Below are 27657 nucleotides of genomic sequence, written 5' to 3' on the forward strand. Positions count from 1 at the left end.
TTATACGTAAGGACAAGCTCAGATACCGAAAATTCAGACACACGAAGCTGTGTATTGCAGACCTGTTTTAAGACCCCCAAACGGATCTGTAGATTGGCTTTTTTTGTTTGGTTTTTGTTTTCTTGCAGTTCCTGCACGTATAAAAGAGGCTTTGTCCTCTGTCGGGCCCTGAATTTCACATGTACAAGGAGAGGCATTGAGTGAATTCCAGGCTGCGGCTTTGCTTCCACGTGCCCCTGCTGCATTTACCTGTATTTAGTGCATGTCTCTGACTCAGTGTTTACTCTTCAGTATTTAAACATTCCCTAGAAATTAAATCTTTTAAGAACATTATTCTTCACACCAAGTGCTTGTAGAAGCCCAGTTGTGCAATGCCTACGCTCATGTATTGGCTGCTGTCTTACTCCCTCAGAAGAGGATTTACGGTGGCAAAGCAAAGCAGCCGCCACAATTAGAATTTCGGTACTACGGCGCTGAAGTCTGCTTTCAAAATAGCAGTGTCTCCGTGCTCCAAAAATACTCCATTGTCCCTTGCTTTATGTTTTAGAGCTGGGGTGCAGCGGTGGTCATTTGTCACATGTGAAACCCGCTGCAAAACTCTCCGGCCCCCCGAGCCCTTGGTTGCTGCTGGTCTCCCTCTTTGCCAGCTGGAGCTGCCGGCTCCTTGGGATAATGACGTGTTTAATTTGCCTAGATGGAGCGGCAGCGATAAGACCGTGACACCCATTGCTCTTTGTGATTTTTGGCCCTTTGCCACATACTGTCACCAGCCTGGGGTCAATGGCTGTGTGGGATGTTTGGAAAGCAGTGGGTCGCTTGGGGGTTTAGGGTGAAGCTCTGGAATTGTCCTGTCTGCGCCCGAATTACCTCCTCCTCGGAGCTGTGTTGTGCTTCAGCTGGCAGAAAGGGGAATCATGAACACGAGATCTGACTTCCCGGTTGCTGTGACCGTTTGGTGCTCTCTGATGAGAGTTTGGGTGATGGTGTTGCCCCTGGTTTGCCAGTAAAGCTGGAAATAAGATCTCCCCTCTGTCCCTTACGGTACCCCTTGGTCAGGGCTCTTTGCAGACGAAGGCTGACCTCCTTTGCTTCTTGAGCTGTTGGGAGGCCTCCTCGGCGCACCCACCTCCAGAAGGGGAAAAGGTGCATCTTAGGGGCTCTCGTTTGCTGCGTGAGGGGCGTGAAGAAGTATTATGTGTTGTAGGGCTGCGGGGTCCTTGAGGACGGGAGCCCTTTGTCCCCAAGGCTCTTCCCTCTGCCATGAAGTAGCAGTCATCACCTGGCACGGGTGGAAGCACACCGACCCATGTGCACGACAGTTCTCGTGTTCTGCAGCAGTTCTCCGTCTGAGCGCCCTTTTGCTCGCACCACGCTATACCATGCCTCCCTTGGAGGCCAGTGCTGTATCATGTTTTGGCTTTGAAGTAGGTTTTCAACTCCTGAGTGTGTTATCTGCGGGTTTCAGTCATTTCTACTGATAAGGGAAATCAGATACTATTGTTGGAAGTGGCTTGTAAGCTTCTCAAGTGCTGTAGTTCAGTTCTACACCGAAGTGAAAGGTGATTCTTTAAAATGTTGGTCTGTGCAGTTACTGCTGAGGAAGGAGCTTCTGTCAAGCTTGCTTTGTTAGGAAATAAACTTAAGTTTTAAGCTAATCTTTGTGTTTTTAGGGGAGAAGCAAGCTTCCTAAAGCTACAAGAGGCAGGTACCGGGCTCTGACATCACTGGCAACAATTAGTGGAAATAACTGCAAGGGTGGTTTTGTCCCCAGCAGGCTCCGAGCTGCTCGCTTGTTGAGAGTGAGGAAATTTCTGACTTTACTTAGGTATTCCCCCCTCACCCTGTGGTGGAAATACCACTGCAGAACGTGGGGTTATTTTAGGCCAAACCTTATGATCTAATGTAAGTTGCCAACCTTGCACCTTCCTTTATAAACTCCACCGAAAGCAGAGGGGTGGAGGCAGCCTGTGGTTCTCCCACCTCACAGGGGGGTTGGAGGAGTCCGGGGAAGATCAATAGGTTGCGGACGTCAGACAAGTTGCGCTTCAACTTTGCCATTCATGTTATGCCCATTTTCAGCCGTGTCCTCGTGAAGGTCCGCTGCGGGCAGGGTGACCGATGGTAACGGTGGAGCGAGGTCCCAGCCAGGCTGTCCCCGAGTGCGCTGGTTTGTGGGCAGCGGCACCGCCGTGCTGCCCGCTCCCTTCCCGGCAGAGATGCTGCCTGGACCGGATTGAGGTTTTAAGGTCACTAGCTTTAACGCACCTAGTACATGTCTTTCTGAGTCAGCGCAAATAATGAGAAATAGATGGGGCGGGGGCACGGGGGAGCCAGCTTTCCTGAAATTCGTGGCACTGACGCTGGCATGATTGGGTTTGCCTCGATCACAAAGCGTGTGCGAGACTGGGGCGGGGAGGGGGTACCCAGCGCCGGGACTGGCTTTATCTTGGTTGCGAGGGTTAATGTGTTGAAGGCTTACATTCCTTGCCGTTTCACTCTTGGCTTCTCTTCCTAGAAATTTCCACTTCATTTCATAACAGTTTTGGAGTGAGGGGTGGTGATACTCTGGAACCTTTGCCGAATCTGAAACTGTTCTTTTCTGTAATGGGGGGGAGGGAGGCAGCCACGCTTGTTTTCAGGCCCAGGGGAGCGTGGAACAGATCTTCCTGACAACAGCATTAACCCTCCCTAAATCAGCTAATTGAGGGATTTTTAATTAACTGAAAGAGAGGAGATACAGGAAGAGGCAAGGGTTTTGAGAAGAGAATTGCCGCCTTCTGTAGTCTTGTGACTGCAATGAGAATTCTGACATTTTAAGGCTAAAGACGTGTTGCATTGGTTTGATCGCTTCTAATCTTTTCGGAGCCACTCGCAGACGAAAGTTACTAGGTTTTGCAGCAGGTAGTAAACATACTGTTGATGGGAGAGGTCTCTTTGTGAAAAATCCTTCTCTGAATTTACCTCTGAGAGGTAAATTCCAGCCTTTCAGGAGCTGCCCTGAGCAGGCAGCGGTTGACCTGAGGAGCAAGCGAATCTGCAGCAGAGATGCTGTGGTTGCCTGCCCCTGGCTGCTGGCGGGTCCCAGGCTCGCTTTGCGCGAGGGAATGCTGGCTGTTGCTTGGGTCCCCCCTCGGGAGGTGCGTGGAGCTGGCACTGCCCAGGGATGTGAAACCAGCGGTCGTTATTTGATACCGTAGGTGTTGGTGCCTCACAGGCGCACAAATACTGGACTCTTGAGCGTAACGACAACGCTGGCATTGTACTGAAAGTACTTTTGGGGTGCCCGTTATAGTTCTGCCTCACGAGCTGATAACCTGGTCCAGAGAAATCTTTGCTAGGCTATGCTGCGACACAAGATTTCGTGATCCATGAATCCATGATTTGGGCTTCATCAGTTGTTAAAGTTCAGCCTGGAGATATTTGGGATATTTTGGGGGGTGAAAAGGATAAGTGTTCCGGAGAAAAATCGTTATTTAATATCTGGCATGTTAGCCTTCACAGTGCTTTTTATCTTCCGACTGCGGTACCTTTTCCAAAGGTGGGCATCTTCCCTCGGCTGGTCCGTGCCAGTTCGGTTGTGGCACTGGCACTCCACTGCTGCCGGCATTTTTCACAAAGAGAAGGAACGCTCCCAGAATGAAGGTTTATACGGGCAGGAGAAGTTGCCCAAATTAAAGCAGATGTGGAATGGACTGGCTGCCACTGAATACATTAATCCTGTCAGCTAGTACAGGCTTGCAAAGCAGTGGATATTCATCATAAACGCATACATATGCTGCCCTCAGCATTTCAAACGCGATCAGGCCGAGGAGCCTGGGAGCCCACATCTCGATGTACCGAGTGGATGGTGCCTTTCACGCTACGCCGTAAGAGAGTGCCATTTACAAGACATCTTGTGACGGGGCCACTGCTTATTTGTTCCCATAGAAACTGCCATCTAATCATGGCAAACGTATAAAGGCTGTTGCTGGAAACGCAGCGTCTAAAAATTTCTGAATACATCATCTAGGTCTGGCATTTTGCTTTATCCTTTGCTTTCCTGTTGAAATCTTGGTCCCTTCCCGCTGGGTATACCCCCGATCCCGTAGCATTAATGCATTTGGCACCTTTACAAATAATCACAGAACTAAATGTGATGGTATCACCTTCTAATTGTGATGTTAAATGTACTGGGTGAGGGAGCAGCGTTTGCCTACGTACAGAAACTCGGTGGGGAAAGACCTGGTCCCTGGGAAGTGCCGTTGGCCCTGCCTGTGCCCGCTGCGAGCACCCGAGGCTGGGACGAGGTTTTGCTGTTCTGCAGTCTCTGAGCTGTAGCAGTATCCCAGCATAACTCCCTCTTCTGCAAGTGGGTGCTGTTGTAGTGTCGGCTGTTGCTTTTGGTTTATTTTGAATATCATATATTCACTTTGGTATAGAAAAGACCTAACGCTCACAGACTTAGGAAAATATCTGTGCAAGTTGGCAATTTAGAGCCCAGAATACTATATTCCCAAATGGACTTGATGGCATATGAAGTGGAATGGTGATTCGTTCCATCCTATCTGTCACTTTAGATTTTCTCTGATACTGCTGTGATCCCAATGTGCTATTTAACGTTCTTACAGCCTTATTTTTTTTTAACCGGGAGCCATTATGCTTCTGAATATGACTGCACATAATGTAACTCCATATTAAAAGTACTGCGTATGCTGGCGTTACTGCAGAACCTGGCCTCCTCCCTGGAATGCGGGCATAATTCAGTGTAATAGCTCAGCACGGAGCCGTTGCCGCTTGGGCTGTGGCAAGGCAAAGGGAGCGGGCCGCTGAGGTTGAGTGAAAGGGATTGTTATATGGGATGACAGATTCCTCTGGAGATTGTTTCTGTTTGCAGAAGGGAAGCCAAGACATCAGTGCTTAATATCTTCCAGAAGTCCTCTGCTTTAACCCTTAAGGAGCCTCAGGAAATAAATTGGAAGCCGGTGCAAAGGCTCCCTGTGGCTCTGCTGCACGTCCTGGTACAGCGCCAGGTATTTTTCCTGATTGCAGCGTAGGGCAATGGGTTTCTTGTGTTGTGTGCAAGGCTGCCGAGCCAAACCAGAGATGCTCTTGCTGTGCGCATGGCGCTCTGGTCATTAAAAAAATAGCCAGCTACTCTTTACTTGCCGAGAGCGCTGTTGCTGTGCAATGCAGCAGCGCTGGCTGCTCAGGACGTGTTTCTGACACGAGAGATGTTGGGTATTCCCTCTTCTCACTGGGGACCTCTCCGTCCGAGTAGTGATCTTTGCGGCGTAAGTACTGCTTAGAAATATTCGAACCCCAAAGTACAGTATGTTCTGTAACGCTTCACGCACACTGTCTACTACCTTTCCTTACTTCTGAGCTTTTGTTTTTTAATAAGCCCATCTGCTTGCATTCGAACCTGAGTCTGGTTTTGAGCTGTATACTTGAAATGTGTTATTTTTCTTTGTCACTTCCTTCTTTAGGTCATGACTGAATTACAGCAAAATGACAATCCAGGGGAACTTTCAGGGACGCTTTTAAAACCTGCTTGCTCTAATATCCTAGCGGTTTTGCAAAGACTTCCTATGGATATTTAGATGGGTCCCTCCCTAAAGCCCTGGAAGGCGGACTGTGTGTCTCGTTCCTCGTCCGCTCTCAAGCGCGCTCTGTGCGTTGCAGCGAGCACAGCTTGGATTCGCAGCAGGCGGACCCGTGGCCGCTGCCGTACAGCATTCTTGATGCGTAGCCTGCTGTGACAGATTTCTTCCTGCATGCGACTACATTTCCAAAACTCTGCTGCTAAGCAACTCGGTCCAAGAGTCTAGTGTTGCTCTAGCGCCAGCAAGTAACAGGCAAGTACGATTTCCTGCAGCTCCGCCGGCTGCGGGCAGGAGCATTAGCCGCGTGCAAATGGGCTTGCTGGAGCGCAGGTGACCTCGCAGGCAGCTCTCGAGTCCGGCTGCTGAAAGGAGCTGGGTAGATTAGTTGGTGGACACGCTGCTGCCTCACCTATCGCTTCCTTCTGGGCAAAGCAGCAGTAAATCCGTTGCAATTTAAGAGTTCGCTTCCTTCTGGGCAAAGCAGCAGTAAATCCGTTGCAATTTAAGAGTTCGCAGTTGGGCTTTTGCGAAATGCTCTTACTTCGGCGTGATACGTGTTAATAAAGCTTCGCTGATTGGACACTGATGGGCTTTTTGGGTTTTAGCAACACTGGCTCTTTGACAGCACTTTAAATCTTTAAATGGCAATCTCAAGAGATGTTAGGAGTCAAAGGTCTGGATGGTGGTCGGTTACGATGTGCAACTAATGTCTCCTGCCGTGATACTGACAAATGGCTACTAAAGGCGTTGGTAAACTGAATCTTGTCTGCACTGAATGCTGAAGCTGCCCGGCTGGCTCCATCCTGGTCTGCTGGCTGGCGGGGCTGTGAGCGGGGGAAGGAGTAACCAGGGAAGGTGGTCACCTGTGGAAGTGTCCAAAAGAAAAAGCTGGTGCCTTTACTCGCACGTGATCCAATACACTTCTCCATATGGATTTTATTTTCTTATTCCTTCACCGGGCTTTTCAGAGAGGTTGTGAGGTAGGGACTAATTAACAACATGTTTGGAAAGAGACTGTACCAGCATGGCGTGGAAGTGTGGAAGTCATGTCTTCAACCCAGTGCCCATCTGCGCCGTGCTGGGTGTGATTCCTGCAGGTCAGGGCGACCCCAGTGCTTAACAGCAGCAAGCTTTTCTCAGAAGTGGTCAAATTTTCCTGATGTTCTTCTGGCCTGCAGCATTATGTTGGATATCACTGGGGGTGCATGACACGTGCGTCGGGCTGATACTGTAGGTGAATTCGGCGTAGTCTCCTCCCCCCTGCTGTCTTGGCAAACAAAAGAACTGTGACAAACCCGGTGCAGGGATGGCCTCGGAGGTGAACTGGTGGGGGGTTTGGGCTCACCTGGTGGCACTGGGGCATTTTGTAGTGGCCCGGGGGACTCTGCCATGCGCTGAGCTGTAACGCAGTGCCAGTTGTTAGACAGCGTGAAGTATGGGGAGAGGATCTAATATACGCTTGAGTTTGCTAAAAGCTTTACATGATGTACAAATGACAATGTGAAACACTTCGGCAGAGTCACGAATGCGGTTTTCAGAAGAAACCTGGAACAGACACAGCAGTGCTGGATGACAGCGATGTCCTTTCTGATTCCAGTCCCCTTGGTGACCGTGTGCCGGGGCATGGGATTGAACTCCGCTTGTGCAAGGCGTTGTGACTTTCTTCTCAGCAATGGCTTTTCCTCCTCCTCTTGCCGGCTCTGTCTCCAGGCAACCCGGACTCCCGCAGGATCCTGCCCGGTGACGGTGACGTCCTGGCGCTCTCCCCTCCTCTCCCTCTCTCCCCCTCAGATGTCAGCTCTCTCCGTCGCTGCTGCGATGCGGAGCTGAGCACACGCGAGCTGCTTTGTGCCTCCCCTCCTACATGCAGCGCGATGTGCACCGCTCCACGCGTGTGGGAAATACGGCAGATAAAGGCAAGAACACCCTGCGTTGTCATCTCATGATCCCGGACTTTTCCTCCATTCCCCTTGATTTGAAAAGAGGTCGGTGCCACGTCCTGATGGCCGGCGTTGTGCAGACATGGCCCGACCTTGCTGCTTATGTGTTTTTGGACAAAAGTTCAGCTGCCTAATTACTGGATGGGTGGAGGGCGATTAAGAAAATGGTCTGAATGCGGTGCCCCGAGAGAGAGGACAACCTGTATTGAAAGGGGACCAAAGTGGGCGAGCGTCCTCCCAGGTTTTGATTCACTTTTTGGCCTCTCTTCTGCTGCCGGTAGCCCAAGCTGTAGCGTATGCAGGAGCCTAGTAAGGCCCAAGGAGAAATGCTGTGTTTGCATCCGCTGGTCGGAGTGATGGGATCTGAACCTCTTCTACAGAACAGGTCATGCTTACGTGACCAGGCTCTGCTTCTTCACGTCGCATTTGACTAGTTAACCGGTTTACATCAATTTAAATATACCTCCATAAGGTTCTGCACTAGTCTAACTAAGCTCATTCAAAAACCGGTTTTAATTAGCAAGTGCAGTCTTTGTGTAGTAAGTGCCAAGATTGCTTTTAATTTGCATGGAAGCCATGGAGGTAGCGCTGCAGACTGTCAGCAGATCGTACGGCTGAACCACAGCAGCGCTCGTTGCTGCGTTTCCCTTCCTTTCACTCCCACAAGCCCACACGGTACCTGCATTGCCTCAGTAGATCCCCTGATAATTAGCGTAGGGCCACCGCTAATGCGACAGGCAAAAGCTGCTTTCCCATTCGATGTCTGTATGATGTGCTTTACACCTGCAGCTCAGGTTAGATTTGACCAGATAGCGGCCTAATTTGCAACTTCGGTTTTGTGAATAGATTAAAGCGTGCACTGGTTTGGGAGATCGCAATCTCTGCCGTAGAAAGACTCGCCTTAGATCAAAGATCCCGAGGCAGAAACAAGACGTAGAGAAGTCGAGAAAGAGCTGGCGCTGGGGGGGCGGCAGAGGTGGGGAGAGGGGCCTTCACTTGGCTTTTACCTGAGTTTTTTTTCCTTAGGCTTAAGCTAACTTTTAATACTGGTGCTTAGGTATTCTACATTCATAGTCAAGGTGTGAAGGAGTTCAATTGAGTCACATAACCAGGCATCGGGTTTTCATGCCAGCGCTCTGTGGATGGCCAGGTGGCCATATTTAAGTGCAGTAGTACAAGCCATCACGGTAGGCTGGCATTTGTGGGTGTGCTGTGTTATTTTTCCTTGACTAGGAGAAATAAATAATTTCCATACCACCTCTAATTGATGGTTCTGACTCCTGTGAAGCTCTTCAACTTGCAGCTGTTAAGCATTATAGTAATTCTGTCAGGCTTCTGAACTAAAAACAAATTACTGGCACAAATGGCAGCTGAAGCCGTGGAGCTGGAGGGTTTTTCCCCCTTGTAACGGAGTGCTAAATAAGACGATGAAGAGGTCAGTTGTAATGTAAACACGGCACAACGTGAACCTGGTGGAGTTGAGAAGAGACAGGAATTGTGTGCCTAGAGCCCTCTGGCTTCTGTTTGAATCGGTTAGGTGTGGCTGGCTGCAGTCTGCTTTGCTAAATAGAACCGGCTCCGCCTGGGGTTCAGTCCCGTGCGTATCTCTCGCTGTGGCTGCGGAAGAGCAGGCAGCGGAGGCTGGGACCCGGAGATTCAGCAGCTGACCAGGACTCAGAAAGGGTTCTGGAAATCTTGCTTCTAAGAAGGCTGGAGGTGGATGTGGCACAGCGTAAGGGATTGCTGGGCTTGAGCTGTGCGTGGCTGACCTCCCTGGTGGCGGTTTGCTCAGCCTGAAGCCCGGGTGACTCCCCGAGCAGCCGTCGGGTTCTGGGGTATTATGTAGTGATACCCCACGACCCAGACCAGAAGCATCTGCCGCCGCAGTTCTGTGCGGAGCGCTGCCGCCTGTCCCTCCGCACCTCCTCTTCCCGAGTCTGATGGGTTCCGAGGTGATGCTCCATGGGGTGTCCCCGCTGTGGGCTGGGGAACGTGCACGTGCAGCACCTCCAATTTGCAGAAGTAGGTTCTTTGTGCACTGAAATGGTTTGTTTATCTGATTGGTGTCTCCAGTCACGTTTCCCTTGCCTTTCTGTGCAACCTTAATGCCCTTAATGGTGTTCAGCAAGCCTGTGATGTAGTTTATATCAGCGCGTTCGGCAGCCAGAGATTCTGAGTTACCTTCACTCTCTTGTTTCCTGCTGTTACCCCAGGTGATGAAATAATTAGGGAAAGCTCTCCAGCACCGCACCGTGACGCAGGGTAACTGTGACAAGCGGAGGAGAGCACAGTTCCTGGAAGCCCGTTTTAGCTCTGCAATCAAGCTTGCTCGTTGCTTGCAGAACAGTATTTCTCACGTACTGTGGCTGAGCGCGCAAGAGTAGACCCGTCAGTCCTGGCGTCGGTCAGCAGAGGAAAAAGAAGTTGCATCTGGGGTTCAGTCACCATTTGAGGCTCATGCTGTGAAGCAGCGTGTTTTGGGCAGGGGCATTCATCTCTTGTGCATGTTTGACAGTTTCTTTTTGAAAAGCAAAGCTGCAGCTTCGCTTTCAATGGGGTTAATAGCGTGGAGTTAATGGGAGCCTGGAGAAGGAGGAACGGGTGTTTTGGTTGTAAGCACGGGTAAAGGCTGGGTTCCTAGAGGGTGCTGTAGATGGGTTTCCTCTGGCTGCGACGGTTCCGACCGTGGTTGTAGGCTGTTGTGTTTGCACTGAAACGATGAGCTTTTCTTAACTGGGTTTAGCTGCTATGCGAAGCTGCAGATGTGAATGTGGGTTTTGTGCTTCTGTCATTGAAATCCCAGCTCCGTTCCCCTGGGGACGAGGAAAGGTCAAAGCAGAGTACAGCGTTCACACAAGCAGTGTATTAACATCGCAGCAGGCCAAGAGGATTTGGACGTATTGACTTTTCTCAAAACACCGTCGGTATTTTCTTCACCTTCTGCAAGACACAAGTCACTGCATTGATTCTGCAGAGGGATGTGGACAAGGTGATAACTTCCTTCCTGAGCAAATGCAACTTTGCTATGCGCATCTTGGTCCACGGTTTCCTGCTTTCAGCTACTGCCAATATTTGCATTTGTGCCACCTCCAAAAGCCACCGGTTTTGCTGCAGAATGGCCTAGTTCTATCTGCGGCATCACTTTGTTTGGTGGATTCTGCTAGTTAGTTAATTCCGAGGAGGAGATGCCTCTCTCTTGCCCACGACCTTGTCAAGAGAAGTCTCGCCGGTCCAGTAATGAGCTATTGTCTGGGTATCCAGAATGTCAGTTAGAGCATCTTTTTTGTTGAGCATTTTCTTATGACTAAAAACTGTACAAATTGCCTATTTGCGTCTGGAGCGATCACTTTTAGTGACCCTAAACACACAAGCAGACTTGTGATGACAGCTTGCCTGAAAAACATGTGCCTCTGCCATCCGACCGTCCATACGGGAATGCGGCGGCGCTGCAGAGTGACATCCATCGCAGCGAGCTCCCAAAATGGGACGTGACCTGCGGTAGCCTAGAGTTCAGGTTTTGTTTTTATCGCAGCCGTGTGTCCATATGCCAGTGAAGTGCCTCTACATGTAGCTAATATGCATATCGCCTTCTGCGTATACTTGCTTATCTGCTCTGCAGAGTTCTGAGTAGGCAGCTCTGATGTGGGGAAAAGGGGAATGGTGGAGCCTGATCTGGGGTACGCGAGGACACCGGAGCATGTGGTGTGGGTCAGCTGGAGAGAGCGAACACTCCAGCTTCACCCCTCGGTAGGCGCGTGGCAGCAGCTCAGTGCTCCCGTCCCACTGCAGCAGAGAGAAGGGATGGAGGATGCTGCATTTAACATCCAAATCTGGTCGTGCCCGAGAGGTTTCCTGAGGTGTGCAGTGCTCTCACCGCTGTGCCTCGGCTGCCATCTCTGCAGTTTGCATCCGCTGCTCAGGTCAGGTTCAGCTTTTTGATTACTTTTTTTTCTTCCCCCCCACCTGTCTTAATTTTGGTCTCTCCTACTGGAGTTCTCCTGAAGGTCCTGTGCAGCTTTGGTATCTGCTTACTGGAGTGATTTTTACCCCTCCAGCAGCTGCTTAATCCGAACAGGCCATGTTCCCGAGCTTCCCGAGTGTCTCTGGCAGGCAGGAGCAGCTGGAAAGAGAAGTTCTTCTCTGTCCGTCCCTCTGACAGCTCCTGTTGTCAGCCCGGCAAGACTGTAGCCGTAGTGGATGGAAAGGAGAGGCCTTCTTAACTGACGTGGCGTGCAAACGTAGAAGGAACTGAAGTGCCTGCCTTGCGTGTAGACGGGCCTTCTCCAGTCTTGTTCGTTTACCAGTGCCAAGACCCACGCTGGTGGCGGCTTTTCGTTCAGCTGTACCCTGCCACGTGCCCTGACGGGAGGGCGGCACGGGAACCGAGTGGCAGGGACATGGTGCTCTGCAGCAGAATTACGTCCCGTCAATCTTTACCTGGGGTTTCCAGGAGGCATTTCAAGCGGGAGGACTCCTCAGACCAATTCTAGGAAATGTGCTTCTCCTAAATAAACATGTTGATTTTTTGCAATGCAGACAATTTGTCGGTGCCATCTGTTGGCTCTTGTTACATTGAGGAGATCAATTGCTGACTTATGGGAACGTTTACTGACATAATTATGCTTTTATAACTATCACTGATTAGACTGATCGCGTGGTCACATTCCGAAAGAAGTGGGTTTCTTCTGATTTTAACTAACGCCGCTATAGAAACAACTGAACTGAAATAGAAAAGGTGGTTTCTTTATGGAATGATCATCCACGCAGGAAATTTTAATTATAGTTTAATTATAGTTATAATTAGATCTAAGCAACTGGGTGGCATGAAGTAATAGATGTTAGCCCCGGACAGGGTCTTTAGCTTTTTCCTTTGTTCCCTGCACAGAAGAAAAAGGAAACGTTCACTGTTCCATGGCTCCTTTCCACTGAAAACAGACCGTTTGCCCCTACCTCTTTCCCTCCCTCGTGTACTTTCCAAGAAGCTGGAGCAGTTCAAAGCAGGATGGCTGTCCTCTCCCTGCCCCTGTGCCACCCCCGTCCTCCTCCTGCCCGGCTGCCTGGGCACCCAGCAATTCATTTCCCTTCTTGTTGGCAGGGCAGTATTGATTCAAGGAAGTCTGTATGAATATTAGCCATGCTTAGCTGATAAACAGGATGTCTCTATAAGTTTTAATTCCTGCGAGTAGGTATTCTCTCCTGTACCAGGACTTGCGCCTCGTTCAGGAGATTTCACCCTTGGCACGGTCGTCTAGCCCTGGTGGCTACCAGACTTTAAAATCTGAGTGCAAAATAGGAACTTGGAATTTTGTTCATACTTCGAGACCTTCAGGAGAACCCTGGGTTTTGCTGGGAAATGCAAAGGCTCTGCGTGCTGGGGTGCAGAAAATGGTTGGTGTTTGGGGCAGCCCGGGCTCGCTGGGGACACCTGGGGGGTTCCGTCCGCGAGAGGTTTGGGGTGCAGTGAAAGCACCTCACTGCCGTGGTCTGCAGTGTCGTTTCTGTCCCTCTCGACTTCCCGTGTGATGCAGGGAGAGCTGCTGATGTTGGTGACAACTGCTCGTGCCCTTTTGGCCTTCCAGAGTTCCGATACCTCTCCTTCAGTTCCTCAACTACCCCTTTTGCTTTCATGCTCGTCTGTGGTTGAAATTCCCAGTGCTTCTCACAAGGCTTTTGCCTGGCATGCTCACATACTCGGCACGGCTTTAGAATCAAAACCGTACAGAGCGGTGTCCAGCTGAAGGAAAATCTGGAAATCCAATGGACAAGCCGCTTGGTCCCAAGAGTGAGACCTCCGCGGTCACTTGCAGGCGTCAGTTTGAACCTCACCTTCTCTCTCTACCAACGGCTCTTTTTAGCAGCTTAACATCTCTTCCAAATAACAATTTCTTCCTCAAATTACTAGTGCAAATTTTACTGGGATCCAAGAAGGGGAAAAAAAAAATGAAATGTTTAGAAATGGAGGGAACACTTTGTTAATTGGTAGCAGCGTGTGTGCTCCAGACTTGGCATATATCCTGCTGCCTGTAAGCTTCATTAACTTCTGATAAAAGAATAGTTAACTTCTCAGGCTCCTTTTTAATAGTATTTCATTGTTTAAGAAATTAGATCATGGTTTTCTTCCACTTCTACTTGTAGCTGAATTTGTGCTTTATTTAATGACATCTAGTCTTGCTCTCTCCTCTCTATTTTATATGGTATTTCTAAGCATGAGGGAATGCACTTGATTTGGGGTTTGGGTATTTAGTGTTTCATGAGACAATCTGAAAATGGTTCTTTTGGCATACGTAATATTACAGAGCTCTAGTTCTAGTGGTGCCGTGACCATCAGCGCTCCCTTCGGTTGGAGCAGGAGACCTATTTGCCTGGACTTTCTCGATGCTTTCTCCTGGGGCGAGGGGGTTTTGTGATGGCAGCGGGAAGAACTGCAAGCAAAACCAGCAAACTTGTGTGCAGACCCAGCGTGGACAGCTTGGGGGGAGCCTGCGTGGACAGCTTGGAGGATGGAGCAGAACCCGGGAGGAGGAGGAGGGCGCGCAATTGTGGGGGCTCTTTCCTGGCCGAGAGGCTGAGGCAGGGCGGACTTTCCCAAAGGAAGGAAAGCGTGCGCCTAGCAGGGCTGAATCCATTGTGGCTGTTTCCCTGCGACCGAGTCTCAGCTGAAGTCAGCCTGGCTGATGCGACCAGAGAACTTCAGCCGGTCTTTTTTGCTGTTGAAATCCTGAATCATCTTTCACGGGAGGGAGAATATTAGCCAGCTGGGAAATGCAGGAATGGAGAAACCAACTTGGTCTGGTCTGTTCTGGAAAGCCTTTAAACCACTGCTTCCCTCTGGAAAAAAGCAATCCTCTGAAACAACCGGAGGGAGTCCCTCCACAGAGCCCCAGGTGAAAGGCAGGCCCCCCACCCCTGAAATTCCCTGCGCTTTCCCTTCTGCAGCCAGCGCGGAGGGGATTTCCTACTTCCACTCTCGCACGTTCGTGAGGAAGCTCTGAATTTCCTGAAACCGGAGCACAAGGTGGTTTCCCCAGGCTTTTTCAGGAGACATTTACCTTTTATGTTACATCAGTTGCTGGAGGCAGCTGAATGGAACGAAAACATTTTGAAGAAGCCTCTTCAGAAACGCCAGCTCTCGCCTCCTCATAGCTTTTGAGGATGGGTTTAGGTTTGCTCGAGGGCCGCTCGTTTGGCCGAACGCACAATTAGATCCTTCACAAGAAGACACCTTCTGGCTGGTGTTTGTGTTCCTTTGCTACCAATTCAGGTGTTGTGTGTCTTGTGGGTGTGGAGTTTCGGGGCACCGCGTGTAAAGCACACAGCGTAGGGGCAGGCGCGCCGGTGTGATGGCAGCCTGCGTCTCCCTGCCCTGCGTTAGCGGAGAGAAAACCCGAGGAACTCAGTTCTTCTGTTTTGGCTGGCCCTGCTGACCAAGCTCTACTCAATCAAATGCTCTACATACCTTGAACTTGGCCAAGAGTGTCAACTTGAGCCATGTAATTAAGCTGTGAAATGAGGCTTCCTTAGAGCAGATACAGAGCTGGGAAATGAGTAAGGAGTTTAGGAATACTCTAGATCTGCGGATTTTCAGTTATGTATTTGCGCCTGAAAATGACTCATGTCTCTTGGTAGACATCTTGGCTTCACTCTTCGTGGAAGCTTCTCTTAGCTTTATACGTATATATATATATGTACATATATAGGTTTAAGCTTTACAGAAGTTAGTTCTTGCAGGGAAAATCCTTGGTGAAAAGCATGTAGAGTGCTCTCCAAGCCCCTCCGGCTCTCTTAACTTTCCCAGTCCACTCCTGAGCGTTCTCCTTGAAACCCCTTGGTGCAGATCTACCAGAGGCGTAGCTAACGAAGCAGGCGCGTCTCGCCTCTCTGCTCCTGGGCAGAGGGTGAGCTGCAGTCCAGGCGCTGCCAGCCTAGAGCAGGGCCACAGCGGCTCCTCACTCCGTTAATCACTGCCGGTTAGTGCTTGGCAGCGCCGCCAAATGGGGTCCGATTCTGCCGTTTCACCTTGTGCCTCGGCTCTAACCCTGCTCCTGCCAGCAGCTTCTTGCGCCGAGTGCCAGAGCTGGCCGCCTTTCAGCTTCTGTTCCCGCTGTAGGAAGCGTGCTCGGTGACTTAGAAGTCTGGAATCGTTCCTGTGCTCTGAATTAAGGGTTTCAAATGAAAGAAACAGCTTATTGTGCTTGGTGCCTTTTCGGGATTCTGCTGTGTTCTGCTTACATGCAGGGCAGTTATTCCCCTGGCAAGGATTTGATGATAAAATATGAGGCTTAATTTTCATGTGCTTCAGATTGTTCCCTTTTTTTTTTCCCCCGTCTTTTTCCTCCAGACAGCAGCGTGCCTGCTAGAGCATCGTTCACATTGCCCTTGGGGTTTGGCGCTAGAGGAGAAATACACGTTTGAGATGGTGTGCCACTGTGGGTTTTTGTCCGGGGACGTGGCACGCCTCCCTGTGCGGAGCACTTGTCCCCGTCCCTCGCGAAGGCCGGAGTCTGGTACAAGCGCAGCATTTATGTAATTGGGCTTTGGGCTCCTGTGTCAAATCTTTCTGGTTGTGCATCATCAGCGTTTTTTCCCGCAGTGCTGCTTTGCATGCCCTTCCCCATGTCTTTGCATGATTCTGCAGTCTTCCTCGACAGAAGTTTTGTAAATTATGCTTTAGTGAAGCGACCAGGAGGAGATTTGTAAAAGCGGCTCTTTTCCCAGAGCGAGTGCCATCTCTGAGCAAGAAAACCTGCTGGTGGATGTTAATTCAGCCCACAAATCTCGAACTAGGCTGGCACGCTGTAGCTGCTCGCTCGCACTTGGTGGGGAGGAAGGTACTTGGTAACTGGAGGCTGAAATCTGATTTAAAAGCAGCAGTGCAAATGTTCCTCTGCCGGTAGGAGCGGCCTCTTCTTTCAGCTCTTTGCTCCAGCAAGGGATCACGCTGGCTGAGAGAGTTGCCTTTTCTCCCCTGCTTAATCAGGCTTTCCGGAAAAGATTCCTTTCCTTATTATCCGTGCGTGTTGGATGAAACAAACTTCTTTCTTGCAGTGGACTTGAGGGGAGGCACTTGTTAGCACAGAAATGTCTCCCTGCTTGGAGGCTGATGGACTTACTATCCGTGCCCAAAAGAGCTTGGGAGGCACCGGCGCCGGGGAAGGTGGAGGAAGGCAGCGAGGAGGTCTTCGAGCCTGGAGAGCAGCTGGCTGGAAGCACTTCGGCTTGTTTAAACTCTGTTAGTGTAGCGTTATAGAGCACTTCTGTTTTAAAATAGATAAATAAATAGCCCAGTTGTTAGACGCCTGACACCACCCCTCCCATTTCCATCCCTGCTGATACTTCTCAGCCCTGCGAGACGTGCATCCAGATTTCGGTCCCTGAAAGCTGTTCCCCTCTGTGTGGCGACCTGGCAGCTTCTCCCTCTGTCTCGCTGCTTTTGTGCCGAAGCACTCCGGGTCTCAGGCTGGTGCTTGGACTCATCCTCCAGCCGTGAGTTAACACGCCAGTGGTGAGGCTGAAGAGCGAAGCTGGCTGGGGAGGTCTAGGAAACGGCTCCTTTGAGCAAACGGCACAAAAGTTTGGACTCGCTGGAAATATATCCAGGAGTTCAGAAATAACTTGCTCTTCAGCACAGTATTGGGTGCCTCTGCAAACGCACTGTGCCGTGGTAATGGGCAACAGCCCGGAAATCTCGCTGCCTCCAGTAACACTGCTCTCAACGAGGTACCCTCTGTAGGGAAAACACACCGAGAGTTTGGAAACGGAGCTTCTTCCTGCCCAATTTACAGGAAGCCGGCTGGGTTCTGGGAGGCTGCTCGGAGATCCCAGCCTCTCTGAGGCAGGGACTGCCTTGTCTGTTTTCATACAGTATTCAGCACAGCAGAGTCGTACCTGCAGTATTTGTTTTTAAAATGCTTTTCCTAATAACGCGATTGGGTCGATAACCTCTCTCTTGTTTCCCCTCTGCTAGGTTGCTATAAAGATCATTGATAAGACACAGCTGGATGAAGAGAACCTGAAGAAGATATTTAGAGAAGTTCAGATTATGAAGATGCTTTGCCACCCACATATCATCAGGTTATACCAGGTAGGAGCCCTCTGCAGTGGGTTTTCCATCCCTCTGGGCTGTAGCTTGACGGTGTCCAGTAGTGCTTTCTCCAGGGTTATCCCTCCATTTCTCCTAGGTGAAAAACCGGGGAAGTCCTTTATGTTGTCAAGGTCTCAGAGTACTTTGATTAGAGGGGCGGGAAGGGGGAAAGTGTGGCTAATCCTTCTCTTTTCTGGGAGATCACGCTTCCGCTGTGGGCTGGCCTCTTGCCATTTGTTTATGGCTATTGTGTGCTTTTCAGTTTCCCAGTTGAAACCGGATGCGGGCTCCCCTTCTCGATTGAAGGGAGAGAGTAAGTCCCACCCGCGAGCAGGACTGGCGGCACGCGGCTCCCCTGCTCTCCTCCGCCTGCCCAGGTGCCCTGTGGCCCCGAGGACTTGCTGCTCTGCTCTCCGCTTTCCTGGAAGGCGATCGATAGCAGCCGCAGACCTGCTTTTGAATGTTGTTTGCAGACATTTTCTCCAGCTTGTTTGGCACTCTTAGTCTGCAAACAAAACCTCTGGAGACAGACTCCGCGTGCGTTGCCTCTTACGCATGTATTTGGTGGTGCCCCTCCGACTGCGCGGTCAAATAGAAGAGCAAGGAGGTTGCAACAGGCCAGAGACAAGCAGACAGCAGAGTGATGGGAGCAGAGAAATAATGGAGCCCAGCACCTTGGTGAAACGTTAAATGCTGGTTTGGAAGCTGTTAGACAAGCGAAAGACTCCCTCCTCGGGCCTACGAGGGCTCAAGCAGTGACGTACAACCAGAGAGTGCCAAAAAGCTCCGTACAAACTCTGCCCTGTCGCTTGCAGTCCGGCTGTGGGCAGCTGTGGGACGCGGGCTCCTTCCCAGCGTCCTGCCGGAGCTGAGCACTGGGCGCCAGGCTGATGCAGAACTACCTGCCCCTTTGCCGCAGCGGGATGCTTGCCAGAGGCCTCAGTCGCAGCCCCTTCTGGGAAAGGAGGGGACGTCCATGCAGGCTGCAGATGGAAGGTCGGCTCTTCTTTGGGCTGGCGCACCAAGCGGAGAAAGGGCTGCCCAGGGACTTTGGTCCTGTGGGGGAGTATTCAGGTGCAAGAGACTAATTAAGATGGATGATCTCCTGTTTGCGGCTGCCCGACTCGGATGGCAGGTGTCAGAATGTTAAAAAGTTGAAATCCTGGGGGAAATATGCTGGGGCTAATTCATTTTGTAACATAATGTTCATGCGTGCATTTGAAGGGAGAAGTTGTGGTGACCCTCAGGAGAAGTTGCTGTTCCCTAGAAGCAGCTCTTGTCTGTTCAAGCCCAGTGGCTTCTGGTCTGTGCCCGATAGATAGGAGTGTTTCTTTGGAGTCCAAAGAGTTAAAACCGAGTCGAAGTGCCAGAGGTTAATGTTTAGCTATTCTGGCCAAACCGCCAAGTGTGAACGCTCACAGCAGACACTGCAGAATTGTGGCACTTTTAAGGTACTTAGGGAACCCTTCTCTGCAAACTGACTCCTTAAAGCTTTTTTTGAGTCAAAACCCCCTTATTCAAACTGTTTTATTCCATCTAAAGCTTCTGATAGGATACTGAACAGGTGACACTTGTGGCTCGGCTTTGCTAAGGTGAGAAAGTAGTACCCACTGTGGAGCATGTTTCAGCTGGCTGTTCTTTCTGGGTACTTTCAGCGGCATTTAGTTCTAGATAAAAACTACAAAAACATGGAGTTGGGAATTCAGAGCCTTTTACAGCTTTGCATCAGGAATCTCAGTTTAAACATCGTGTTTCCTTGAGCTTATAAAACTTAAAAGGTGTAAGTGAAAGAGGAGGAAGTGCCTGTAATGGCAGTAGTCTATAGTATAAGAGATTCTGTCTGGAAACAGAAATGCGCTTAAAAATACCTACGTAAGGTAAGGCTCTTCCTGGCATGTGATGTCCCCTTTAAGTGGGAGCCGTCACAGGGAGTCCTGTGACAACGGAGCAGAACTGAGGTTCCTCTTCGTTATACTCTTGTGTTAACATTCAGAATAATAGCGATCCAGCTGTTTAAGCAGCTGCAGTTGTCTGGACCGGGCATGTGTGTGGTTTTTTAAAACAGCAAGACTGCATGTTTGAGTCCTAATCCTAAGTAAGGAGGAGCAGCGCTGGGCTCCGAGTACCCAGCTTCTCTCTTGGGATAACAGTCGATTTCGTGTCAAAAGGTGAACTTTCACTGGGCTTTGAAGCAGAGGAAAGCCAAAGCAAAAGCAAAATGTTTCCAGGCCTTTTCTAAACACCAGGTATGGGAACTGACCGGCCGGGCCCTGGCGGCGCAGTGCTGCCATCCTGCAGGGGAAACTCGGGGTGGTTTTCCATTGCCGGAGCAGGGAAGCCTCTTAAATAAATAGCGGCGAGTTTTGGAGTACACCCCAAGTGTGTACTCGCCTGGAGGCAGGTCACAAAACATAATCCGGTCACAAAGCAGCCCTTGGAGCCACCCTTCCCAAATCTGCAGGCAGGAAGGCGTTATTTGCTGCTTTTTGTGTGCTCAGTGCGATTGTACGTCACCCGCTGTCTATTAAGCATTAAAAATGTAGCTGGGGCCTGTCTTTCGCATACAGTGCCTTGCCCTATGCTTTTCTTCTCCTCTGCAACCTGACAGGGACTTTCCCAGAAGCTGTTCCGGACCCTGGGGTGATTCTGGAGTGGGGGTTTCGCTCAGGGGGGTCGGACGGTGCTCAGGAATCAGCCGTGCGCTTCTGAGAGCCCCGTGTGGCATCGCGCTCCCGCCGCCCCTCGCTGCCCTTGTCTGCACAGTGCCCGGCCCTTTGAAGAAATCCCATCTAAGAAATCACTGGCTGTGGCCTGTTGGGACTGCTGCGGCCCCAAAATCCTAATACTCTCTTAAAAACACGTGTTAAAAACTTAAAAATGGGATGTTACCTGGCTGAAACGGGTGGGCTCCCTAAAGCAAGGCCTGAGCTCTGGTTTATTTCTCATGTCTTGACTCATTTGAAAGTCACTTACCAATTCAGCAAATAGTCCCCCCTTTGGCAAAATTGTGTGGGTTATTTTAGTGCCTGCAACAGACTGATTAATGAGAAATGGGAACTAGTTTGGTGGCAGCGGCCCCGGGAAGTTGCCCAGGCTGCTGGAACAAGACAGGACCCGGGAGCAAACGCTGAAGGGAGGGGAAGCAGAAGAGGAGGAAGGCGCAGGTGAAGAGTTGTGTTTAGTTATGGATTTAGTGGTTAGAACTTACTCTTTCACTGCCTCACTTTTCCCAGTTCCTGTCCATTCCTTTGCATAGCTCCGTAAGGCACGGGGGAGTAATATTTTTGATTTGATGAAAGCAGTTACACGTGTTAGAGTGAAATTGGTTTAGTTACGTTTCTTTTCGTACACAGCAGTCTCCTTATCTGTCACTTTTCCGTCCTTGTGTCCAGGTTATGGAGACGGAGAGGATGATTTATCTAGTGACAGAGTACGCTAGCGGAGGGGAAATATTTGGTAAGTACGTTTATTGCATTCTTTAATCAGATAGTGCATTTGGTCAACTACAGTAAACTGAAAATAGCTGCCACGCTCTTGTTTCAGCGGAGAGATGCCCTTCAGCCTGAAAACTTTCCATTGACAAGCCGAGTAAAGAAATAAATGGTACCAACTTGATGGAAAAATAACTTCCATAACCTCTCTTTCTTCTTTGGGTTTCACTGACAGGTGGTGCTGCTCCTCTTTTAGCTGACTTTGGGATTAAAGATGTTGGAAATAGTCATCCGCTTGGGTTTTAAACTGTTGCCGAATACTTTGCTTCCCAGGAAGTGACATGAAACTTGTTGCCCATAGCAGACATGTTGGTGTTTGTTAGTAGCTTTCAAAGAAGCAGGCAGTCCTGCGGTTCTGTTGTATTTTGTTCTCAAAGCCATGTATTTTCTTATCTTTTTGATACCTGATGTTATCTTAGCACGTGTTAGTTACATCCACGTTAAACTCTGTTGTCTGCCAACAATGTTTTGGCTGAGCTTTCTTGACCACAGAAGCTATTCTTTGAAGGAAAAAAGTATCTGCGGCGCAATTGCAAGAACTGTTGACCGATTTATTCGTTTGTTTTATTGCTGTGACCAGTAAGAAATCTTGTAGAAATAGAAATTGACTTACACACTGGAATTTCGTGCCAGGTGACGGAGTCAGAATTTTGCAAGATTGGTCTTTACTAGCTCGGCCAACGTGAGCCTCAGAAAAGGGGAAAATCCTGCGTGCTTGAAGTGAGCTGGCTTAAATCTGCATCCAGGCAGTGTCCTTGTGAGGACGGTCCCATGCAGACTCTCAGCTGAATGGAAGCACGCTCCTTTTTGTCCCGTTAAGTCACTGCGGAAGATTCGCTTTTGATGTCGGAGCCTCTTGCTTTGCTGGAAGAGAGGCTGAGTTGTAGTGAAAGGTGAAGCTCTTAGCGAAGCAAGAGAAGCCCCAAACTAAGGAAAATAAGACAACTTGAGCTGAAAAATGCTGGTTTCCAGTAGCTGTAATCTCATATCAGTTCCTCAGTACCTTTGTAGATGGTTGTCATGCCGCATTCTCAACATTGTCCATGTCCTTTGGATGCCTTCTCTGAGAAGGTGGCAGCTGAGGGAAGAAGCGAGTAGCAGCTGATAGTGTAAAAAAGTATAAATCACTTTTTACTTCTTCTCCCTCTTCTGTTGAATTTGGCAGAGATGGGCTCATCTTTTTTTAAACCCAGAACTATGTGCAAGCTCATATACAAACTTGGAATGAATTTTCTTGGTTGCAAAAATAGCCTTCTACATGAGTCGAAGTGAAAATCTAATTGCTTTCTGATATATCTTATGCTGTAGTAAATCCAGCTCATTAGCATGGCTAATTTCCATTACACCGCCCAGCATTTTATCCCCGTGATTGCTGGGCCCAGCCGGCTGTGTTGTAGCCCTGACGTGTCTCCAGACGGAAGCCGGTTTTGAGCATTTTCAGGGGCCGCGGGAGGCTCTGCGCACCCTCGCTGTTAGAGCGGAGAGGGGGAAACTAAAGTCTCAGCTCTTTGTAATCAGGGTTTCCTGAGGAGCCACTAAGACTTTGTTCTAACAGCGGAAGCAATTTACAGGGAGGAAACAGCAGCCAGCTCTGGGCAGGTTTCCTCGCAGGCGTTAGCATCTCCAGTGCTGAAGAATCTCCCGTCCTCCTGCTGCTGAGAGAACGTCGGTGGCAGCGGGGGCTGCCTTCGCACCCGCTCCGGCTCTTCCCTCGTGGCACACAGCGGGCGGCAGGTGGGGCTTACCGATTGCTGAGGATGAAACGTTGCCCGCATGTTGCTTCAACTCCGTGCCCGTCCCTCTTATGGTAGGCTTGTTAGGAACCGCCGGACGTGCCGCAGGGATGGCCATGATAGGTGTGTATGGACAGCACAGTCGGTGTCACTCTGCCTGCTACTGGCCACTGGGGAATCCTCTGTGTTAAGTGTGCCCGTGCTAAGTCATCTATCTCTTTTTTTTTTTTCTTTATTGTCTCCTAACACCTGCACGACCTAGGTTTTAAAGCGTCGTGCTGAGCTGCAGAAGGGAGAGGGGTGCTGACAACCGTGGGTTTCTGGATGCTACACACTCGGTGTAAGGCCACGTGCCTCATACAATCGGAGTTACAGCAGCACGCTTCTGGGAACTGCAAGTTCTTGTTAGAAGCAAATCTAAGTTGTTTCCCTTGATGCTTCAAAAAGACTTTCAAAGGCTTAAACTGTACCATAGAGCTGTATATCTAGGCAGTAACACAGGTTGGAATTTTTAGCTGAAAGGATGGCCGTTTCTCTAAACGCCACGGTTTCAGTCAGTCAGCGTTGGACGCTTGTCTGTCTGTGCGCTGTGGGTCTGAGCTGTGCAGGCTGTCCGGGGTGAGCACGCGGGAGAGCGGTACCACCTGGCTGGCTGCCTTCCAGTGAACGGCTGAGAGCTCCTTCGGCGGCCGGGCTGGGCCGTAAGTGTCTTTGATTCAGCTGTTACTGGAAATGTTTTGATAATTCGCTTTGTTTGCGTAGCGGTGCATGGGGATCACAGAGGAGACTTGCTTTTGCTGTGGGCTTAAGCAGCAAAATGTAAATTGTTATTTTTGTCCCTATGCATGTTTTGCGTGTGGTTGGGTTGCTGGTTTGGCATTACGAACAAATGAATGTCTGCATTTAAACATAGGGTGCTCTTTGTTCCAGGTCCCTCGAGTGTCCTTTTTTTGAGGTCAAACAGAACGTAGTCTAAAAGTCTGTTTTGATTTCAGCTGTTTACTGTGAATACTGTAAATAATCTGCAGTCCTCGTTGACAAGAATACGGACTCGGTTGATGGACAAAAATTCTCAGAAAACTTGACAAAATTATTGTCTGGTTAAGGTGGTTAGCACGTCTGCTGTCTCTGCCCTGTCTCCCCTCCTCCCGCCGGCTTCTCCTGAGCACGAACCAGACAGACGCCTTATCGTGGCACCGGGCTCTAGAAGGTCAGGCTGCTTCGGAGATCACAAGGTCACCAAATAGGCTGGAAATGTGACTTAAATCCGCCACACGGAGGAGATGCGAAGCTTAAGCAGCGTTTGCTTTCCAGACAGAAAGCAGCTCAAAAGCAGGAGGAGTCTGTCCAGAGGCGAAAAGTGGAAACTTGTGTATCGCTGCTGTCTCTTAACCAGAAGATGCTTTTTCTTTAGTGTAGGATTTTACTGGTTTTTTTAGTGCAGAGAGCAGCATCAGGTTCTTCATACAAGTACAGAGAAGAGCGACTGATGTTTTTAAGGGCTGTGAAATGAAATCGTGCATGCCTTCCTCTCTGGCAGACACTCAAAGGAGCAGCGCCGTTGGCCTCTTTGGCTCCCGAAGAGCGCGCTGACGTGTGTGCGACCCAGCGGCGGGTCTGTGCGGCTGGACTGGGCGCACTGGGGATCGGTGCGCTGGCTCCCAGCTGAACATTCGGGTCATCTCCGTAACCTCCGTCGCACGAGAGGTTTATGCGGACTAAGCTCGCAATGGTTAATTTTGGCATACAGTTGCCCTTGGTGGTATGTGAAGTATTCTGTAGCTTCATTGTTCCTGTCCTTCCTCTGGAGCTTGTGCAGAAATGTCAGCGGTCTCCAAGCGCGGTGCCTACGTGCGCAGCTCGGGGACCGGCCTCCGCTCACATTTCTTCATGAAAAGCGAAATTTCACGCCTTATCTAAAAAGATTATTTTTATTTTTTTTTCACAGCCTGAGCAGGACTGAGGAATCGAAGGGGCAGCAGAGTTTTCTGCGTGAGCAGAGGTCTGGCAGGGCCGCTGCTGAGAGCAGGAGTCTGAGGTGCTCAGGCCAAGGGTGTGTGTCATCCTCCGTGCGCGGGGACAGGTGAACCTGCTTTGGGCAAAAATGTACTTGGGAGAGCCTTGCAGAAAGGCGCCTGCTGCAGCAGCTGGATTCGATTTCTTGCCCGCAGGAGAATCTCTTAAAATATTTCCCAAAACGTTGAGAGGTTGGAGCCTTGCACTTTGCTTTAAGAGCGCTTTCTGTACTGGCAGATTGCACTCGCAGATTCGAGCGGAGTACAAGGTGTGAATGACCGTGACTGGTAAGGCTTAAATTGGAGCTGGCCCTCGCTTCCCTCTGCTCTTCCCTCTCCCAGCTCTGAAGAGTAATAAATTTATGACCACGCAAATGACTTAATGAAATACGGTGGGACTATTTCAGATAGTAAATTTTGCTTTTTCTAGTAAGTGAATTGAGGGTCGTGTTGGAATTGGTGATGGATTTCCTTCCCCAGCCCTGGTTCAGAGTTGCTTGCGGAGTAAGTTTATCCGATGAATAAAACGTAATTGACAATTCTTTGAAAAACAACTTCGCTCTGTTGCACAACAGAGTAGTCGAACGCAGAGAAGTAGGTTGCTGTGCAGTCGGGAGCCAGCAGAACTGCTTTGACGGATCTTGGTAATTAGTATTTACTGCGAGTCAATTATGTCGCAGGTATTTTAATTAATGGGTGACTGGGAAAAATACAACCACCTGATGAGAAACCTTCAGAAGTGATTTATTTTTATTATTTTCAAGAACAGGTATCTGCTGAGCTCTCCAGTTTAATCGAGTTTATGGAGTGAAACGAACTGCTTCAGCCTATTTTTGGCCAGAAGTCTTTTGAGGCCAAGTCGATGGCCCAGCTGAGGAGCAGCAGCCTCTTGAAATGGGCGAGGAGATAATAAGCCACCGGGGTCTGGCTTGCTCGTGGCTCTGCTGGCCCGCTCTGTGGCCTGCGCTGGAGGGGAGAGGGCTTGTGCAGACCTCTCCGAAGCTCTTCCCGCGAGTTGGGGAAACTCAGGAATCCTCCTGGTCCCGCGTGTGGTTACTGGGGGCTCTCCACGATGCTTCGTGGCTTTCTCCTGTATTTTTGTGGCGCTGTTCTCCACTCCGTAATCTCGCAAACAGCTCTCCCTACCCTTACCTCTTACCGTGCCCCATCAGTTTTAGCTAGGTTTGCTTATGGGGCAGAGAGATACTAGGAAAGGGTAATAATTGTATTTTGTAATTCAACTGCTGCTTGCTTTGACTTTTACACTTTTCCTGGCAGAGTTTGTTGCCTGTTCTGCTGGCGCTTTAGGGGAGGGCGATGCTTTTTCTCCTCCTTTCTCTGCCGTTTCTCCTGCCCGTCTCCGGTCTGTCCATCCCCGCTTGCGGGACAGTATGATGAGTGGCTTCTCTAAGTCTGGGGCTGTCAGGTTTGGAGTGGATTGGTTTAAGTTGGGTTGCAGCTGTATGCCTGCCTTTCTGATCTCTTGGAGGGACTTTTCCTGCCTGCGTCTGCAGTGGTAGCTTCCAAGGAAAGCAGGAGAACGTGGTCAGAGGCAGGTAGACGTACAGGCCGCTGGAGCGGGGCTGGTGTAAACTGGGGAGCGTTGGTGGGGTTTCACTCCCATCTGGTCGGGAGTGGCTTTCCCCCTGAAGAGGAACGATGTTAAATAGTTTCTGCAGCTGGTAGGTTTTTAGCTGGAAAGCTGCAGTTGAGGAGCCGGCTGTCTCTAAGTAGCTGGGACTTAGAGGACTGGTTTCGGCAAGAGTTACCTTTGGTGAGGCTTCTTAGACCAACGAGTAATTTCCTGGGAAAAACCTGAGGGAAGGAGGGATGGCACGTCGCCGCGAACCTGCACCTCTCACTGCAGAGGTAATATGGTACGAGGCTTGGTATTTGACTGAAGGAAAAGGGTGAAAAAGTCTTTTTATTTTGGTATGGAACGATGTTTTAAAACCTTTGTACTTTGCACAAGACAGTTCTGACTTTTCCAGCCAGCCCTGTCAGCTGTCCTCGAAATAGAGGAAAGTTTACAATTTTAAAGCCTTTCACTTGGAGAGAGCCCAGGTGAGGGCTGGTGGGGCCGCACCGTGCCGAAATCCCTTCCCGTGTAGCTTCGGCGGCGACCCCGTCGGGTTTGGAACCCAGAGAACACGCCGGTGCCCCTGTCGTTCCCTGTCTCCATCCTCTGCACCGCTTGCCGCAAGGGTGCGAGAAGCCGCTGTCCGGGGCGCGCTCCCTGCGTGAATAACACTTTGTTCTTCGCTTCACCCCTCACAGATCACTTGGTGGCCCACGGACGTATGGCGGAGAAGGAAGCCCGGAGAAAGTTCAAGCAAATAGTGGCCGCTGTCAACTTCTGTCACTGTCGTAATATAGTCCACAGAGATCTGAAGGCAGAAAATCTACTTCTGGATGCCAACCTGAACATCAAAATAGCAGGTGAGCTGAGACAAGCAGTGTGGGAGGAAGGCAGCTGCTTTCAGAAGTTAATAAATGTAGGCATTGGCTGCTTCCAGGTATTCAGAAAGAAGGAAACGCAGTGCAGCTAAAGGAAGCTTTGGATTTCTGTGTGGCCTGCTGCCCAGAGCTCAAACTGCCAGGGTGCAGCCAGGAGATTTATATGTCCCTTCAAGTAGTGCAAATTAGAAGAAGGAGGGGAAAAAAAAAAACCCGGGTTTGGCTTCGTAGGCAGATATGTGGCTATGGATACACAGTGTTCCAATATGCTGGGTAATGAGCGAGACTAATATTTTTAAAATGACCTTGTTTTAAGTCCTGCTGCCTGTTTTAGGACTTCTTTGAAGCAGGTCAGACT

The 27657-nt window shown here is 50.0% G+C and overlaps 1 protein-coding gene across 4 annotated transcripts in view; it reads left to right on the top strand.

Annotated features, from left to right (window-relative positions):
• SIK3 (SIK family kinase 3) overlaps nt 1-27657 on the top strand; it is an 88611-nt gene that overhangs the window by 29811 nt on the left and 31143 nt on the right. For all 4 annotated transcript variants that reach the window (XM_074561068.1, XM_074561069.1, XM_074561070.1 and 1 more), the window contains exons 2-4: nt 17487-17603; nt 20996-21059; nt 27120-27281. In XM_074561068.1, the coding sequence (XP_074417169.1) occupies nt 17487-17603; nt 20996-21059; nt 27120-27281 (343 nt within the window). The remainder of the gene's footprint in view (nt 1-17486; nt 17604-20995; nt 21060-27119; nt 27282-27657) is intronic.

This window comes from Larus michahellis, chromosome 17, assembly GCF_964199755.1.
Source record: "Larus michahellis chromosome 17, bLarMic1.1, whole genome shotgun sequence".
NCBI lineage: Eukaryota > Metazoa > Chordata > Aves > Charadriiformes > Laridae > Larus > Larus michahellis.